Consider the following 19,192-nt stretch of genomic DNA (forward strand, 5'->3'; position numbering starts at 1 on the left):
GCTCTTACTGAGGGAAGGAGGTTGTTGGCCAAGATCTCGCGATACATGGCCCCATCCATCCTCCCCTCAATACGGTGCAGTCGTCCTGTCCCCTTTGCAGAAAAGCATCCCCAAAGAATGATGTTTCCACCTCCATGCTTCACGGTTGGGATGGTGTTCTTGGGGTTGTACTCATCCTTCTTCTTCCTCCAAACACGGCGAGTGGAGTTTAGACCAAAAAGCTATATTTTTGTCGCATCAGAGCCATTGGAGTTCTCCCATTCCTCCTCTGGATCATCCAGATGGTCATTGGCAAACTTCAGACGGGCCTGGACATGCGCTGGCTTGAGCAGGGGGACCTTGCGTGCGCTGCAGGATTTTAATCCATGACGGCTTAGTGTGTTACTAATGGTTTTCTTTGAGACTGTGGTCCCAGCTCTCTTCAGGTTATTGACCAGGTCCTGCCGTGTAGTTCTGGGCTGATCCCTCACCTTCCTCATGATCATTGATGCCCCACGAGGTGAGATCTTGCATGGAGCCCCAGACCGAGGGTGATTGACCGTCATCTTGAACTTCTTCCATTTTCTAATAATTGCGCCAACAGTTGTTGCCTTCTCACCAAGCTGCTTGCCTATTGTCCTGTAGCCCATCCCAGCCTTGTGCAGGTCTACAATTTTAGCCCTGATGTCCTTACACAGCTCCCTGGTCTTGGCCATTGTGGAGAGGTTGGAGTCTGTTTGATTGAGTGTGTGGACAGGTGTCTTTAATACAGGTAACGGGTTCAAACAGGTGCAGTTAATACAGGTAATGAGTGGAGAACAGGAAGGCCTCTTAAAGAAAAACTAACAGGTATGTGAGAGCCGGAATTCTTACTGGTTGGTAGGTGATCAAATACTTATGTCATGCAATAAAATGCAAATGAATTACTTAAAAATCATACAATGTGATTTTCTGGATTTTTGTTTTAGATTCCGTCTCTCACAGTTGAAGTGTACCTATGATAAAAATTACAGATCTCTACATGCTTTGTAAGTAAGAAAACCTGCAAAATCGGCAGTGTATCAAATACTTGTTCTCCCCACTGTATATATATAAAACTACAGTCAGTTGTAGTCCCAAATGGAACCCTGTTCACTAGGACATATATATATAAAACTACAGTCAGTTGTAGTCCCAAATGGAACCCTATTCACTAGGACATATATATATAAAACTACAGTCAGTTGTAGTCCCAAATGGAACCCTATTCACTAGGACATATATATATAAAACTACAGTCAGTTGTAGTCCCAAATGGAACCCTATTCACTAGGACATATATATATATAAAACTACAGTCAGTTGTAGTCCCAAATGGAACCCTGTTCACTAGGACATATATATATAAAACTACAGTCAGTTGTAGTCCCAAATGGAACCCTGTTCACTAGGACATATATATATAAAACTACAGTCAGTTGTAGTCCCAAATGGAACCCTATTCACTAGGACATATATATATAAAACTACAGTCAGTTGTAGTCCCAAATGGAACCCTGTTCACTAGGACATATATATATATAAAACTACAGTCAGTTGTAGTCCCAAATGGAACCCTGTTCACTAGGACATATATATATAAAACTACAGTCAGTTGTAGTCCCAAATGGAACCCTGTTCACTAGGACATATATATATAAAACTACAGTCAGTTGTAGTCCCAAATGGAACCCTGTTCACTAGGACATATATATATAAAACTACAGTCAGTTGTAGTCCCAAATGGAACCCTGTTCACTAGGACATATATATATAAAACTACAGTCAGTTGTAGTCCCAAATGGAACCCTGTTCACTAGGACATATATATATAAAACTACAGTCAGTCGTAGTCCCAAATGGAACCCTATTCACTAGGACATATATATATAAAACTACAGTCAGTTGTAGTCCCAAATGGAACCCTGTTCACTAGGACATATATATATAAAACTACAGTCAGTTGTAGTCCCAAATGGAACCCTGTTCACTAGGACATATATATATAAAACTACAGTCAGTTGTAGTCCCAAATGGAACCCTGTTCACTAGGACATATATATATAAAACTACAGTCAGTCGTAGTCCCAAATGGAAACCTGTTCACTAGGACATATATATAAAGCTACAGTCAGTTGTAGTCCCAAATGGAACCCTGTTCACTAGGACATACATATATAAAGCTACAGTCCTAGTCCCAAATGGGACCCTGTTCACTAGGACATATAGTGCACTACATCTGACCAGAGTCCTATGGGAATAGTATCTTGTCATTTTGGGTTTCATCAAAAGACAACATTTTCTTTATTACTGTGCCGGTGTACAAGTAGAGTTATTCAGTTATCTATTACTCCCAAGTTGTCAATAAAAAAAAAGACATTGACTAACAATATGAGTGAAATGTGTTTTTACCGCAATGACAAACTGACAAATCGTTTTGAGATTGGGCATCGGCAAGATTATAACCTGTGATCTTACCCTCCCTATCCCAGCGCCAGTCAGAAGGTAGATTAGTAGTTTAGTCCACCTCCTAGCATGAGGGAGGCTCCACACCTGTGACCTTACCCTCCCTATCCCAGCGCCAGTCAGGTAGATTAGTAGTTTAGTCCACCTCCCAGCAGGAGGGAGGCTCCACACCTGTGGCCTTACCCTCCCTATCCCAGCGCCAGTCAGAAGGTAGATTAGAACAGAGGTAGATTTGACACGGGATTAGATAAGAATGTTCGATATGGTTGGAAAACAAAAGTTGTAACTGGGATTGGAACTGTCAAGATGGTTGGTTTCAACCTGTGTATATTTGGTATTATAATTCTTCAAGTTTTATGGGTAAAGCATCTGCATACCAACCATGCAGTTATGTACAGTGGTGTTTTAAATGATGTACAGTGAATTTTAGAGCAGATGGTGTTACTGTACCAAAGCCTACTGCTGTGTATCATAATGTGATCTTGCAGACATGGATTCAGCTTTGCTCTAACTTCATTAAAGGAGAACCATTCACCTTTGACCTAACTTTACTAAAGGAGCACCATTCAGCTGTGATCTAACTTTATTAAAGGAGCACCATTCATTAAAGGAGCACCATTCAGCTGTGATCTAACTTTATTAAAGGAGCACCATTCAGCTGTGATCTAACTTCATTAAAGGAGCACCATTCAGCTGTGATCTAACTTTAAAGGAGCACCATTCAGCTGTGATCTAACTTTATTAAAGGAGCACCATTCATTAAAGGAGCACCATTCAGCTGTGATCTAACTTCATTAAGGAGCACCATTCAGCTGTGATCTAACTTTATTAAAGGAGCACCATTCAGCTGTGATCTAACTTCATTAAGGAGCACCATTCAGCTGTGATCTAACTTCATTAAGGAGCACCATTCAGCTGTGATCTAACTTTATTAAAGGAGCACCATTCAGCTGTGATCTAACTTCATTAAGGAGCACCATTCAGCTGTGATCTAACTTTATTAAAGGAGCACCATTCAGCTGTGATCTAACTTTATTAAAGGAGCACCATTCAGCCGTGATCTAACTTTATTAAGGAGCACCATTCAGCTGTGATCTATCTTCATTAATTAATAACTTCTTATGGCTGCAGTCCCGGTAACGGGACCAATATGACAACAGCCAGTCCAAGTGCAGGGCGCCAAATTCAAAACAAAAGAAATCTCATAATTAAAATTCCTCAGACATTCATGTGTCTTATATCATTTTAAAGGTAATCTGGTTGTTAATCCCACCAAAGTGTCCGATTTCAAATAGGCTTTTCAGCAAAAGCACTACAAACGATTATGTTAGGTCACCACAAAACCACAATAATCACAGCCATTTTTTCCAGCTAAAGATAGCTTCACACAAACCAGAATAGAGATAAAATGAATCACTAACCTTCGATTATTTTCATCAGATGACACTCATAGGACTTCATGTTACACAATACATGCATATTTTGTTTGATTAAATTCATATTTATATCAAAAAATCTGAGTTTACATTGAGGCGACTAGATTCACTAAATGCAAAAACATCAAGTGACTTTGCATAGCCCATCGTTTCAACAGAAATACTCATCATAAATATAGATGATAATACAAGTTATACACATTGAATTATAGATATACCTCTCCTTAATGCAACCGCTATGTCAGATTTCAAAAAAGCTTTACGGAAAAAGAAATGCACGCTATAATCTGAGACGGCGCTCAAAAATAGCATACCACAGCTGCAAAGATGGCGTCACCATAAACACAAAAATACATGATAGATATTCCATTACCTTTGATGAACTACATCAGAAAGCACACCAGGAATCCCAGGTCCACAATAAATGTTTGTTTTGTTCGAAAAAATCTGTTATTTATGTCCAAATACCTTCTTTTGTTAGCGCGTCCGGTTTACATATCCAAACGCTAATTCTGGTCAGCGTTATATCGGACAAAAACTTCAAAATGTGATATTACCGGTCGAAGAAACATTTCAAACTAAGTACTGAATCAATCATTAGGATGTTTTTAACATATAGCTTTAATAAAGTTCCAATTGGAGTATTCTTTGTTCTCTTCCTGAGCAATGGAACGTCAGTGGCTCCCATGAAGAAAAAGCATGATCAGGAAATGGCTGCTTGATGGACACCTGACTGATTCTGCTCTCATTCTCTCCCACAACATCATAGAAGTCTCATTGAAATTTCTATTGATGGTTGACATCTAGTGGAACCCCTAGGCAGTGCAACATCATTAATAGCTCAAGTGGATTTCTTTAGGGACTCTGGTGAATACACACAGGCTCAGATTTCTGACTTCCTGTTTTGATTTCAACTCAGGATTTTGCCTGCCAATATGAGTTCTGTTAATCTCACAGACATAATTCAAACAGTTTTAGAAACTTTAGAGTGTTTTCTATCCAATACTAATAATAATATGCAAATATTAGGAACTATGACTGAGGAGCAGGCCGTTTGATATGGGCACCTTTCATCCAAGCTACTCAATACTGCCCCTTCAACCATAAGAAGTTTTAAAGGAGCACCATTCAGCTTAATCACGATTAAGGATTATTTAAGATCTACTACACAATGAAGTTATTCATAATGGTCAGAATATTTGTGTTTTGTTCAAATGCTAGTGCAGAATATTTATTATAAAAACATTTTATTTTAAATGTGTGCAGCCAGGAGATGAGTCGTTTCTCATGCTCCTGGTAGGATTGCAGCTGCTTCTTCTTCATAGTATTAATGTGTAGGTTGAAGTCCAAAGTAAACACATTCTGCTCCTACATAAACCTCCTACTTATTTTGATCAGTCAAATCTCCCTCATCTTCTTCTCCTCCTCCTTTCATAGTTCCACTCAGCCCCGTTGTTTTCCTGCAGTCGACCAGCCGCACAGACACCCTCTTCAGACCCAGCAGTCTTTTACTTTGATCAGACAAATCTCCCTCTTCCTCCTTGTCTCCTCGTCTCGTAGTTCCACTCAGCCCCGTTGTTTTCCTGCAGTCGACCAGCCGCACAGTCACCCTCTTCAGACCCATCAGTAAGGCGCTACCAGGAGAGGCACGACCCGGGGATTCCGGGAGAGCGGAGGGGTGCGGGCTAGCGTTGTCCTGGAAACCACAGGAGGGGACGAATGTTTAACGATAATTCACATTCCATACAGCCCCCTGGACACTCACCACAGAATTTACTGCATCTCAATGCTTTGATGTGCTTCTGCGCATGAGCTTAGGTAGCCAACGTCGCCATGATATCGTCTATAAGCACGATCAGGAATTTCTAGTGGAGAAGCAGTTTCTACATATCTTTATACTAAACCATCTTTGATGATACTGTAGCCAAACAAAAGGTTGGTTGTATTAGAGTCATTTTTCGAGCGGCCATTTAGGATTATTCTACTGACTGTAGCACTGTGGGACAAAACGGAGCTCTAAAGTGGTCCTGAGTTATACAATAAGCTAGTTGACGTTCGCGTTTCTACTGCGAGATTTGAGTGGAGACAAACAGATTCTGTTCAGTCCGCCGTCCTGATGAGCCCTTCCCAGCTAGCTAGTTTATAGTTGTGGGTAGCAACGTCCGCCAGAACTTGAAACTTGTCTGTTGAAATTTTGGATTTGGGAGCGTGTTCATAATCATTCCGGTTTTAAATCGGAGTAATCGTTAGCATTTATTTATTTTAATAGACATTAATTCCGTAGTTTTACATTTTCAGTGAAAATCATAAAATAAATGCAATTTAAAAACAGTATCTAGCTACTTCCCTCCCTCTCCTTATTGCGGTCAGCAGGAGGACACTGTCACACGTGTTGTCGTGTTACCGGCTTGCAACGCAAACTCTCCCGACTGAGCAGTAGACTATCACGGTGATATCCAGATGGTTTACTTCCAATATTACAAGTTATTTCTCGTGTAAGCTGCTATCAAGCACTTCCAAACAGCCCCATTGCGCTACTGATTCACACCGGCTTGCCATTACATTAGCTAATTGGTCATGGTGACACCCAGATGGTTACTACCACAAGCTATTTCTCCCTCACCCATCAAAAGAAACATAACTTTCTGTGACAAGTTTTAACTAGCGCCATGCTGCTGCTGCTGCTGTTGTTGTTATTGTTATTGTTGTTGCCAGCTAGCGAGCAGAAACTAGCTTGCTGGGAAGCGGGGAAGGGCTCTTCAGGACGCCTGACTGAACCCGAATCCAATCGTCTCCACGACTTTTCAGCTGCACGACATACGTCATTAATTTGGGCCAGCAGGCGTGTCCGTATAGCCTCTCCCTTTCCCACTAGATGGCCAAGCTGCAGTCAAAGGGTAGATCATAGAAATGTATGAAAACAAACATTTGTGTTTTGGTCTTAAAAAGGTGCTACGCATATTTTTTTTGCATTCTAATTTCTGAAAATGTCCTTCGTATATCTGCAGTAATAGTGGAATGATAGTGTTTCACAGTATTACTTACTTGTGATTGGCTGTGATATTCGCCTATTAATTTCTCCCACCCGTCCTGCATCTGTTGTCAAAATGGGAAAGCTGTTTTGTGTTTGTGTTAAATAGTGGAAATCGGGTCAAGCGCCCAATGTAGAAAAAGTTATTTCCTGGTTGGTCAAATTCAACACTGTTTACTCAATTTCAGTTTGTGCATGAATACAAGCACTGAATAACGTAGGGAATCATTGTACCATCGAAATCGCTGTGAAATATATTTTCAATAACAGATGTTTGAAGCTGGTGGACCAAAACCGAAAGGAAAAGGCTCAAAAGCAAGTCTCCGCCATGTTTCAGGGGAAAAGGGAGATTTGTTTTGAATGAAGCCTCGTGCTGTTGTAATTCACCTAACTTCCACATAGGGGGTACATTAAGTGTAGCGCCTTTAATTAAAGGTTAGGGTTAGCAGTGTGGTTAAGGCTTTTTTCTGATTTTAAGAAAATAAATAGTTGACCTAAATGGGGATTCTGTCTTTGTCACTAGGCCAGATAGTGAGTGAGCATCTGTTTCACATTCCAGGGGTATACGCTAAATGCCGAGATAACTAGTAAATCGGTCGGATGCATAAAATGGCGATTAATGATAAGATAGCTACCCTAACTATGGGTGATTATTTTGACACTGCAACTTTTCATTGAAGTAAATCTATCGTCAGAGCAGAACCCACAACAGAATAAACGAGTAACATTGCTAGATACCAAGCTAGCTAACTCACCTGATCCATGGCTGTATTTAGCTATGGCTAGACAGCAAGCTAGCTAACTCACCTGATCCATGGCTATATTTAGCTATGTAGCTACTAGCAAGTCTGTCCGACGTTCCACGTATCAAATAACTACCGTGCGTAGCTAGATCCTTCACGACGTTCAGTTAGTTGTCCTGGGTTTTGTAGTTTGAGCTGTACTTTGTAGTTTGAGAGCTGAGTCCTCCGGTAGAGAAGGTTATACTTTTTAGCGAGGCAATAACGTCTGCTTTGACTCAACGTCTGCTTAGTTCCACATGATAAAACCCAGTGATAGAGAATTGTAGTTTATGAAAGTTCAATCAGTAAGGCTGGTCTGAATGCTTTAACTTAATACAGTAACGGTAATCACTACTGTGATTATTATTATTTGACCATGCTGGTCATTTATGAACATTTGAACATCTTGGCCATGTTCTGTTATAATCTCCACCCAACACAGCCAGAAGAGGACTGGCCACCCCTCATAGCCTGGTTCCTCTCTAGGTTTCTTCCTAGGTTTTGGCCTTTCTAGGGAGTTTTTCCTAGCCACCGTGCTTCTACACCCGCATTGCTTGCTGTTTGGGGTTTTAGGCTGGGTTTCTGTACAGCACTTTGATATTTCAGCTGATGTAAGAAGGGCTTTATTAATAAATGTAATTTGATTTGATCCATGAAATGGGGTATCAGCCAACTCCGTGACGCCCACAGATTAGAATTATGAAGAGTTTGCAAAAAACATCAGCGTCGTAGATCTTATTGTGGAACTTTAACTGTGGTAAATCACCTTCCCTGTCAGTCTATTGTGTGTATTCGACATTCCTATTGACCAACCACCCCGCTTTGATGTTGTTAGAAGGTCTATTTGCCTTGCTTTTGAGAGAAGCTGGCTAATGCACCAAGAGACTTCCAGCAATTGCGCTAACAATATGGTAACTTCAATACATCTCAAAGTGTCCCTTTAATAACTCTCAAAGAAACATGCAATTAAGAATAACAATAACAATAACAAAGCGATCACGCTGCCTCTGTTTTGGTCAAACGCTGAGGGATGGGCCAAGAGAAATGTAACCACTCTCAAATTCATAGACAGAGATATGGATGCCATCAAAATTATTTTTTCTAACCATGTTTTGAGGGTCTGCAGTGTTTATTTACATTTACAATGTTTACAAACATTGAAGTAAAACAAACATATATTTTTTGCGGGTTATGATGAGTTGTGACACAAACTAAGGCTCATGAGGCATTTATAAATTACAATCTTTAAGAATCAATTGGTATATATAATTAATTTATGTGACCCATTTCAAGAAACTAGGCGTATAGTCTCATGTCACTACGTCACAGGAGTGGCATTTGAACTTTGAATTTGAACTCATAAAAATGCGTTATGTTGGCAGAAATGCCATATGGAACATGGTAACTTTTATCTGCCTTAATAACAAACTTGTATGCCATCTGTAAATACAAATAAAATGGTTAAATTACGAGCCTAGTTGGTTTAGCCACGAAAAAAAAAATACTCTCCTAAACAGGTGTTCTACTCCGCTAGTCAGCACCTCTCCTAAACAGGTGTTCTACTCCGCTAGCCAGCACCTCTCCTAAACAGGTGTTCTACTCCCCTAGCCAGCACCTCTCCTAAACAGGTGTTCTACTCCCCTAGCCAGCACCTCTCCTAAACAGGTGTTCTACTCCGCTAGCCAGCACCTCTCCTAAACAGGTGTTCTACTCCGCTAGCCAGCACCTCTCCTAAACAGGTGTTCTACTCCGCTAGCCAGCACCTCTCCTAAACAGGTGTTCTACTCCGCTAGCCAGCACCTCTCCTAAACAGGTGTTCTACTCCGCTAGCCAGCACCTCTCCTAAACAGGTGTTCTACTCCGCTAGCCAGCACCTCTCCTAAACAGGTGTTCTACTCCGCTAGCCAGCACCTCTCCTAAACAGGTGTTCTACTCCGCTAGCCAGCACCTCTCCTAAACAGGTGTTCTACTCCGCTAGTCAGCACCTCTCCTAAACAGGTGTTCTACTCCGCTAGCCAGCACCTCTCCTAAACAGGTGTTCTACTCTGCTAGCCAGCACCTCTCCTAAACAGGTGTTCTACTCCCCTAGCCAGCACCTCTCCTAAACAGGTGTTCTACTCCCCTAGCCAGCACCTCTCCTAAACAGGTATTCTACTCTGCTAGCCAGCACCTCTCCTAAACAGGTGTTCTACTCCGCTAGCCAGCACCTCTCCTAAACAGGTGTTCTACTCCGCTAGCCAGCACCTCTCCTAAACAGGTGTTCTACTCCGCTAGCCAGCACCTCTCCTAAACAGGTGTTCTACTCCGCTAGCCAGCACCTCTCCTAAACAGGTGTTCTACTCCGCTAGCCAGCACCTCTCCTAAACAGGTGTTCTACTCTGCTAGCCAGCACCTCTCCTAAACAGGTGTTCTACTCTGCTAGCCAGCACCTCTCCTAAACAGGTGTTCTACTCCCCTAGCCAGCACCTCTCCTAAACAGGTGTTCTACTCCTCTAGCCAGCACCTCTCCTAAACAGGTGTTCTACTCTGCTAGCCAGCACCTCTCCTAAACAGGTGTTCTACTCCGCTAGCCAGCACCTCTCCTAAACAGGTGTTCTACTCTGCTAGCCAGCACCTCTCCTAAACAGGTGTTCTACTCTGCTAGCCAGCACCTCTCCTAAACAGGTGTTCTACTCCCCTAGCCAGCACCTCTCCTAAACAGGTGTTCTACTCTGCTAGCCAGCACCTCTCCTAAACAGGTGTTCTACTCTGCTAGCCAGCACCTCTCCTAAACAGGTGTTCTACTCCCCTAGCCAGCACCTCTCCTAAACAGGTGTTCTACTCTGCTAGCCAGCACCTCTCCTAAACAGGTGTTCTACTCTGCTAGCCAGCACCTCTCCTAAACAGGTATTCTACTCTGCTAGACAGCACCTCTCCTAAACAGGTGTTCTACTCCTCTAGCCAGCACCTCTCCTAAACAGGTGTTCTACTCTGCTAGCCAGCACCTCTCCTAAACAGGTGTTCTACTCTGCTAGCCAGCACCTCTCATAAACAGGTGTTCTACTCCTCTAGCCAGCACCTCTCCTAAACAGGTGTTCTACTCTGCTAGCCAGCACCTCTCCTAAACAGGTGTTCTACTCTGCTAGCCAGCACTCGCCTAAACAGGTGTGCGTTTCTTTCGCCTCCAGCTGTTATCGCCACAAGACAGTTCAATGGAAATACACCAAACTTTCTAAATGTCTACAAAAAATGAAAACCTATCTACTGTCATAAAAAAAATAACCAGACATGTTTTCCCTTACATCTTACAGATAATAATGTCCTCTACCCCGATGTAGACGCTGAATAGGAATACACATTATTAATAAATACTGTTATGAACAGGTAGTGTGTTCATTTTTTGGGGCACTCTATTGTTGTAAACTTGCTCTTTTTCACATCCAAAGTTTTTAAATCTAGACGAGACCATACTATTCCTTTCAAGCCACACTGTACGAACAATCTTCCAATGCAGATGTCAACCATGGAGCACATGCAAACATAACCGGATTATCTGTAGAGGAATGGCACACACACACACACACACACACACACACACACACACACACACACACACACACACACACACACACACACACACACACACACACACACACAGAGAGAGAGAGCCAAGAGTTTGAAAATAACAATTTAATCACAGAAAGCATACAAATGGAATCTGATGTGGTCTATATGTGCTCTATACTCAAGACATGAATTCATGTCTTGGGATTTGTTTTAAAACATACCAATTCTTTTTTTAGTAGGCTTTATCCAATTAGATTTCATATGGCATAACAAAAAGCACGCATTTTCTGTAACACATATGAGACAATGGGAGCACTGTGTATGTGTTCTCTCTCATGAATTCTAAGTATGTGTGATGCACTAGATCTCGTTCCACACTGGGAGCAGTGGTAAGGCTTCTCCCCCGTTCTCTTCTCCCCTGTGTTTGTTACCTCATGGTCCTTCAGGTTCCCTAACTGGGTAAAAATCTTTCCACACTGGGAACATTGATATTGTTTCTCTCTGGTGTGGATTCTTTCATGTCCTGTCAGTTGCCTTAACAAGGTAAATCTCATTCCACAGTAGGATCAGTGGAAAGGCTACTCTACAGAGTTTGCTAGCTCATGTTAATTTTATTCTACAGTGGGAGAAATTCCAAAAGGCTTCACGCTTGTGTGTACTTTCTCATGCTGTTTCAGTTTGCCTAATTTCTTAAAACTCTTTCCGCACTGGGAGCAGTGGTAAGGCTTCTCCCTTGTGTGCGCTCGCTCATGTATTTTTAGGCTCCCTAGCTGGTTAAAACTCTTTCCACACTGGGAACATTGATAGGGCTTCTCTCCTGAGTGTATTCTCTCATGTGTTTTCAAGTTACATGACATGGTGAAATTCTTTCCGCACTGTGAGCAATGGTAAGGCTTCTCCCCTGTGTGTGTTCTTTCGTGGTATTTCAGGTATGCGGACTGGGAAAAACTATTTTGACACTGGGAGCATTGGTAGGGCTTCTCTCCAGTGTGTATTCTCTCATGTCGTTTCAGGCCGTTTAACCGGCTAAATCTTTTCCCACAGTCTGAGCAGTGGTAAGGCTTTTCTCCAGAGTGTAAACCTATATGTCTTTTCAAGGAATCTGATGAGGTAAAACTATTTCCACACTGGGAGCATTGGAATGGTTTTTCTCCTGTGTGTATTCTCTCGTGTGATTTAAGATGCGATGACCGGATGAATCTCTTTCCACACTGGGAGCATTGGAACGGCTTCTCTCCTGAGTGTATTCTCTCGTGTGATTTCAGGGAACCTGATGAGGAAAATCTCTTTCCACACTGGGAGCATTGGAACAGCTTCTCTCCTGAGTGTATTCTCTCATGTGATTTCAGGGAACCTGATGAGGAAAATCTCTTTTCACATTGAAAGCAGTGATGTGGTCTTGCTGATTTGGACATCACTGGGTCTGGTTCCTCGGAGGGACACGTCCCACTTTCAGAGTAAGGTTCTAGTCTCTCTCCTGCCAAAGACAAACAGAGTATTTTTCAGTTTAACAGAGAATTTCCAGATTGGGCTCTATGTTACTTTTGAAGTAATGACTATTTTACACGTAGAAATTATAGGCCATTAACCAATCACAGCCCTCCTTTATGATTGCACATTCAGTAAACCACCAGCAGAGGGAGTTTCCTTTGAATCCATTTTCCCATTCACTGTGTTGGTGGTGCTTTATACAATTGATCGTAACTTCAAAAGTAGCAGAGAGCCTACTCTGGAAATGTACATTTACATCCTTTGGCAGACGCTCTTATCCAGAGCGACCCACAGTTCATCTTAAGATCTCTTGGTGAGACAACCACATGTCAGTGACAGGAAGTAAATGTTTTCCTCAATAAAGACGTTCTCAGCAAAGTTAGCGCTAGTAGGAAAAGGCAAGTGGGGGGGAGGAGAGGATAAGACTGACTGAGATGTCTTATTTAAAGCTGCAATATGTCACTTTTTGGGTGATCCTGGGGGGGGGGGGGGGTTGGGCGAACTCGACCAAATTCACATAGAAATGCACCTTATAGATCTGTCATTCTCATTGAAAACAAGTCTTTACATCCTTAGAGATTGAAAGTGTTCGGTTCAAACTCTTGTGTATGTCAAATGTAATTATTTAGTGGACTGTAAAAATGTGTACTCCTAACCTCTGACCTAACCAATTCAGTGACCTTCTGGTTAGAGTGTCCACCCTGTACTGAACTCTGCTGTTCTGTTCTGTTCTGTACTGCACTCCACTGTTCTGTTCTGTGCTGCACTCTGCTGTTCTGCTCTGTGCTGCACTCTGCTGTTCTGCTCTGTGCTGCACTCTGCTGTTCTGCTCTGTGCTGCACTCTGCTGTTCTGCTCTGTGCTGCACTCTACTGTTCTGTTCTGCACTCCGCTGTTATGTTCTGTTCTGTGCTGCACTCCACTGTTCTGTTCTGTGCTGCACTCCACTGTTCTGTTCTGTGCTGCACTCCACTGTTCTGTTCTGCCCTGCACTCCACTCTTCTGTTCTGCGCTGCACTCCACTCTTCTGTTCTGCGCTGCACTCCACTCTTCTGTTCTGCGCTGCACTCCACTCTTCTGTTCTGCGCTGCACTCCACTGTTCTGTTCTGTGCAGCACTCCACTGTTCTGTTCTGCGCTGCACTCTACTGTTATGTTCTGTACTCTGCTGTTCTGTTCTGTTCTGCTGCGCTCCACTGTTCTGTGCTGCACTCCACTGTTCTGTTCTGCACTCCACTGTTCTGTTCTGCGCTGCACTCCACTGTTCTGTTCTGCGCTGCACTCCACTCTTCTGTTCTGCGCTGCACTCCACTCTTCTGTTCTGCGCTGCACTCCACTCTTCTGTTCTGCGCTGCACTCCACTCTTCTGTTCTGCGCTGCACTCCACTGTTCTGTTCTGTGCAGCACTCCACTGTTCTGTTCTGCGCTGCACTCTACTGTTATGTTCTGTACTCCACTGTTATGTACTGTTCTGTTCTGTTCTGCACTCTACTGTTCTGTTCTGTGCTGCACTCTGCTGTTCTGTTCTGTACTGCACTCTGCTGTTATGTTCTGTACTCCACTGTTATGTACTGTTCTGTTCTGTACTCTACTGTTATGTTCTGTGCTGCACTCTGCTGTTCTGGTCTGTGCTGCACTCTACTGTTCTGGTCTGTGCTGCACTCTACTGTTCTGGTCTGTGCTGCACTCTACTGTTCTGGTCTGTGCTGCACTCTAATGTTCTGGTCTGTGCTGCACTCTACTGTTCTGGTCTGTGCTGCACTCTACTGTTCTGGTCTGCACTCTACTGTTCTGGTCTGTGCTGCACTCTACTGTTCTGGTCTGTGCTGCACTCTACTGTTCTGGTCTGTGCTGCACTCTACTGTTCTGGTCTGTGCTGCACTCTACTGTTCTGGTCTGTGCTGCACTCTACTGTTCTGGTCTGTGCTGCACTCTACTGTTCTGGTCTGTACTGCACTCTACTGTTATGTTCTGTACTGCACTCCACTGTTATGTTCTGTACTGCACTCTACTGTTCTGTTCTGTACTGCACTCTACTGTTCTGTTCTGTACTGCACTCTACTGTTCTGTTCTGTACTGCACTCTACTGTTCTGTTCTGTACTGCACTCCACTGTTCTGTTCTGTACTGCACTCTACTGTTCTGTTCTGTACTGCACTCTACTGTTCTGGTCTGTGCTGCACTCTACTGTTCTGGTCTGTGCTGCACTCTACTGTTCTGGTCTGTGCTGCACTCTACTGTTCTGGTCTGTACTGCACTCTACTGTTCTGGTCTGTACTGCACTCTACTGTTCTGGTCTGTACTGCACTCTACTGTTATGTTCTGTGCTGCACTCCACTGTTCTGTTCTGTACTGCACTCTACTGTTCTGGTCTGTACTGCACTCTACTGTTCTGGTCTGTACTGCACTCTTCTGTTCTGTTCTGTACTGCACTCTACTGTTATGTTCTGTTGTGCACTCTACTGTTATGTAATGTTCTGTTCTGCACTCTACTGTTATGTAATGTTCTGTACTGCACTCCTCTGTTATGTTCTGTACTGCACTCTACTGTTATGTTCTGTACTGTACTCTACTGTTCCGGTCTGTACTGCACTCTACTGTTCTGTTCTGTACTGCACTCCACTGTTCTGTTCTGTACTGCACTCCACTGTTCTGTTCTGTACTGCACTCTACTGTTCTGGTCTGTACTGCACTCTACTGTTATGTAATGTTCTGCACTGCACTCCACTGTTCTGTTCTGTACTGCACTCTACTGTTATGTAATGTTCTGTACTGCACTCTACTGTTCTGTTCTGTACTGCACTCTACTGTTCTGTTCTGCACTGCACTCCACTGTTCTGTTCTGTACTGCACTCTACTGTTATGTTCTGTTCTGTACTGCACTCCACTGTTATGTTCTGTACTGCACTCCACTCTTCTGTACTGCACTCTACTGTTATGTAATGTTCTGTACTGCACTCTACTGTTATGTAATGTTCTGTACTGCACTCTACTGTTATGTAATGTTCTGTACTGCACTCTACTGTTATGTAATGTTCTGTACTGCACTCTACTGTTCTGGTCTGTACTGCACTCCACTGTTCTGTACTGCACTCCACTGTTATGTTCTGTACTGCACTCTACTGTTATGTTCTGTACTGCACTCTACTGTTATGTTCTGTACTGCACTCTACTGTTATGTTCTGTACTGCACTCTACTGTTCTGTTCTGTACTGCACTCCTCTGTTATGTTCTGTACTGCATTCTACTGTTATGTTCTGTACTGCACTCTACTGTTATGTAATGTTCTGCACTGCACTCCACTGTTCTGTTCTGTACTGCACTCATCTGTTCTGTTCTGTACTGCACTCCTCTGTTATGTTCTGTACTGCACTCCTCTGTTATGTTCTGTACTGCACTCCTCTGTTATGTTCTGTACTGCACTCTACTGTTATGTAATGTTCTGTGCTGCACTCCACTGTTCTGTTCTGTACTGCACTCCACTGTTCTGAACTCTACTGTTCTGTACTGCACTCCACTGTTCTGTACTGCACTCCACTGTTCTGAACTCTACTGTTCTGCACTGCACTCTACTGTTCTGAACTCCACTGTACTGCACTCTACTGTTCTGTTCTGTACTGCACTCTACTGTACTGTACTGCACTCCACTGTTCTGTACTGAACTCTACTGTTATGTTCTGTTCTGCACTCTACTGTTATGTTCTGTTCTGCACTCTACTGTTATGTTCTGTTCTGCACACTACTGTTATGTTCTGCACTCCACTGTTATGTTCTGCACTCCACTGTTCTGAACTCTACTGTTATGTTCTGCACTCTACTGTTATGTTCTGTACTGCACTCTACTGTTATGTTCTGTTCTGCTGCACTCCACTGTTATGTTCTGTTCTGCACTCCACTGTTATGTTCTGTACTGCACTCTACTGTTATGTAATGTTCTGTACTGCACTCTACTGTTATGTTCTGTTCTGCACTCCTCTGTTATGTTCTGTGCTGAACTCCACTCTACAGTTCTGTACTGCACCCTACAGTTATTTATTGCACCCTACAGTTATGTACTGCACTCTACAGTTATGTACTGCACTCTACAGTTATGTACTGCACTCTACAGTTATGTACTGTTCTCTACTCTACTGTTCTGTTCTGTACTATACTCTACTGTTCTGTACTATACTCTACTGTTCTGTTCTGTACTATACTCTACTGTTCTGTACTATACTCTACTGTTCTGTACTATACTCTACTGTTCTGTTCTCTACTCTACTGTTCTGTTCTCTACTCTACTGTGCTGTGCTCTACTCTACTGTTCTCTACTCTACTGTTCTCTACTCTACTGTTCTCTACTCTACTGTTCTCTACTCTACTCTACTGTTCTGTACTGTCCTTTGATGTCCAAACTTCAGATTTGGTCCGGACCAACCAAATTTGGTTTTGTTTGGGGGCAGAGCTCATTAAAATAATAGCCAGTGTATAGAACAATACCCGAATATGCAAAGTAGGATAGTGCATATTTCTACCTTTGTGTACCTATTCAGGATGCATCACCACGAAGAGAGAACCCACTTCACTTACTGTACTTCAATAACCAAAACAGATGTTTTTCAAAGTCAGTGTATCATGTCATAGATGACACCTCATTCTTTCTGCAGACTTCGTTGATTCTTAATTCGGAGTGAATATTTAACAGAGTTTTTAACAGAGTAACAGAGTTTCCCTCACAAACTGAGGGAGATGGAACCAACATTCTGTAACCAAACTTTGCATCTGCACAATTCCGCCAGTAAAAGTTTTTTTTTGTTGTCAAATGTTAAAAGTAGTGATTGTGCATAGAGTGGAAAGGTTTGTTCAGCTTTGAAATCAATGTATTTTTTTTGTTTGACATACATTTAAAGTAAGACATCTAAGTCTCGCAATTTCATACCTTTAACAATTCCCACTACAGAACAAATTATTGAAAGTGTAGAACTCCAGTAGAATGCCCATTTAAAGGGGCAATCTGCAGTTGCTACGTCCATTTTTTTGGACTTCTACATTAATTATGTGTACCCATTGATTCTTGAAAATATAAGTTATTAATACCTCATGAGCTTAGTTCAACTGTCATACCCCATCAGAACCCACTATATACAATCAAAACAAGGTTAAAACTATCATTTTAGATGATCAGTCTTTGCATCCATAGTTCTGTCTATGAATTTGAGAGTGGTTACAGTTCATCAGTCCCATCCCTCAGATTTTTACAGAAACAGGGGCGGGGATCTCCCTTTGATATTGTTTCAACTGCAGATTTCCCCTTCAAAACCACTCATTTGGATCAACAACTGCGGCGCTTGTGCCCATGTTTTTAAGATAGTACTCACTGGTGTTAATCAGATCTCCAGTCTGCTCTTCTTCCTCCTCCAATGTGACAGTAATCTCCCCCTCCTCTTCTTTCACTGTGACAGTCATCGCCTCTTCCTCCCCTTTCACTCCGAAAACGTCATCCTCTTCTTCCTCTTCCTTCACAGTAACATCCTCCTCTTTCACTCTGAAAGCTTCTTCTTCTTCTTTCAATGTAACAGCTTCATCTTTTTTAACTGCGACAGGCTCCTCTCCCTCCTCCTCTTTCACGAGAGCTTCGTTCTCTGTCCAGCAGACCTGCTCTTCTTTAGCAAGGGACAAGCTCATGGTCGAATATGTTAGCTAGCTAGTTAGCATTAGCCCACTAACGTTGCTAGGCTAAGTTAATAAGTAATCTTACCGACAACGTAAATATGACATTTTATGAAGTATAGTAAATAAGCAGTTAGTGTGTTTAAAACACGGAGGTTAATATACACCAAAAGTGGTCAATGAGCTCCAATGTTTCGGTGTTATGTTGGCTAGCTAGCTGTGAAGATGGCTGAATCAGTAACAGTGTTGTAGCTGTTGTTGGAAGACGCGTCCCGCACCGTCCATTAGATTATACGTCACGCAAGAGGCACCAGCTGATTGACTCAATTGCCATCTGCTGGCTCATGAGGGTAACGCAATTTAACAAAAATAATATTCTTGCAATTAATTAAACACTAGGCAGGTTTTCATTTACCCAGGATAATTCGAAAAGCAATGTCGCTAAAAAAGAAAATCATTGCGACCTGTGTAACAGAACCGGCAGGAGAAATCTTCAAAAGATACCATTTTAGTCTCAGTTAAGCAGGGCTGGAATTGTCTTTTGTGTAACTTTCTTTATTGCAACACAAAAGTGATGGATGATGGAAAATGTGCAGTTGGGGCTGTAACACAGGGTTATAAACTGTATGTTGCATCTAGTATAACATCCATCTCAGAGTTACACCCAGCATCCGGCTCAGAGTTACACCCAGCATCCGGCTCAGAGTTACACCCAGCATCCGGCTCAGAGTTACACCCAGCATCCGGCTCAGAGTTACACCCAGCATCCGGCTCAGAGTTACACCCAGCATCCGGCT

General features: G+C 42.6%; 1 protein-coding gene and 1 long non-coding RNA gene across 2 annotated transcripts; one reads left to right on the plus strand and one right to left on the minus strand.

Moving 5' to 3' along the window:
• Nucleotides 1–1,025: 1,025 nt before the first annotated feature.
• Nucleotides 1,026–3,688, plus strand: LOC139547697 (uncharacterized). Its single transcript, XR_011669588.1, has 2 exons — nucleotides 1,026–2,586; nucleotides 2,671–3,688. It is a non-coding gene; the product is annotated as an uncharacterized lncRNA (long non-coding RNA).
• A 7,678-nt stretch (nucleotides 3,689–11,366) lies between these two features.
• On the minus strand, nucleotides 11,367–18,730 carry LOC139547103 (zinc finger protein 391-like). Its single transcript, XM_071356151.1, has 2 exons — nucleotides 18,104–18,730; nucleotides 11,367–12,735 (listed from the first exon to the last, which is right to left on the minus strand). The coding sequence occupies exons 1-2, from the start codon at nucleotides 18,408–18,410 to the stop codon at nucleotides 11,870–11,872; spliced, it is 1,173 nt and encodes a 390-aa protein (XP_071212252.1). The 5' UTR covers nucleotides 18,411–18,730; the 3' UTR covers nucleotides 11,367–11,869.
• Between the last annotated feature and the right edge of the window lie 462 nt (nucleotides 18,731–19,192).

Source organism: Salvelinus alpinus, chromosome 2, assembly GCF_045679555.1.
Source record: "Salvelinus alpinus chromosome 2, SLU_Salpinus.1, whole genome shotgun sequence".
NCBI lineage: Eukaryota > Metazoa > Chordata > Actinopteri > Salmoniformes > Salmonidae > Salvelinus > Salvelinus alpinus.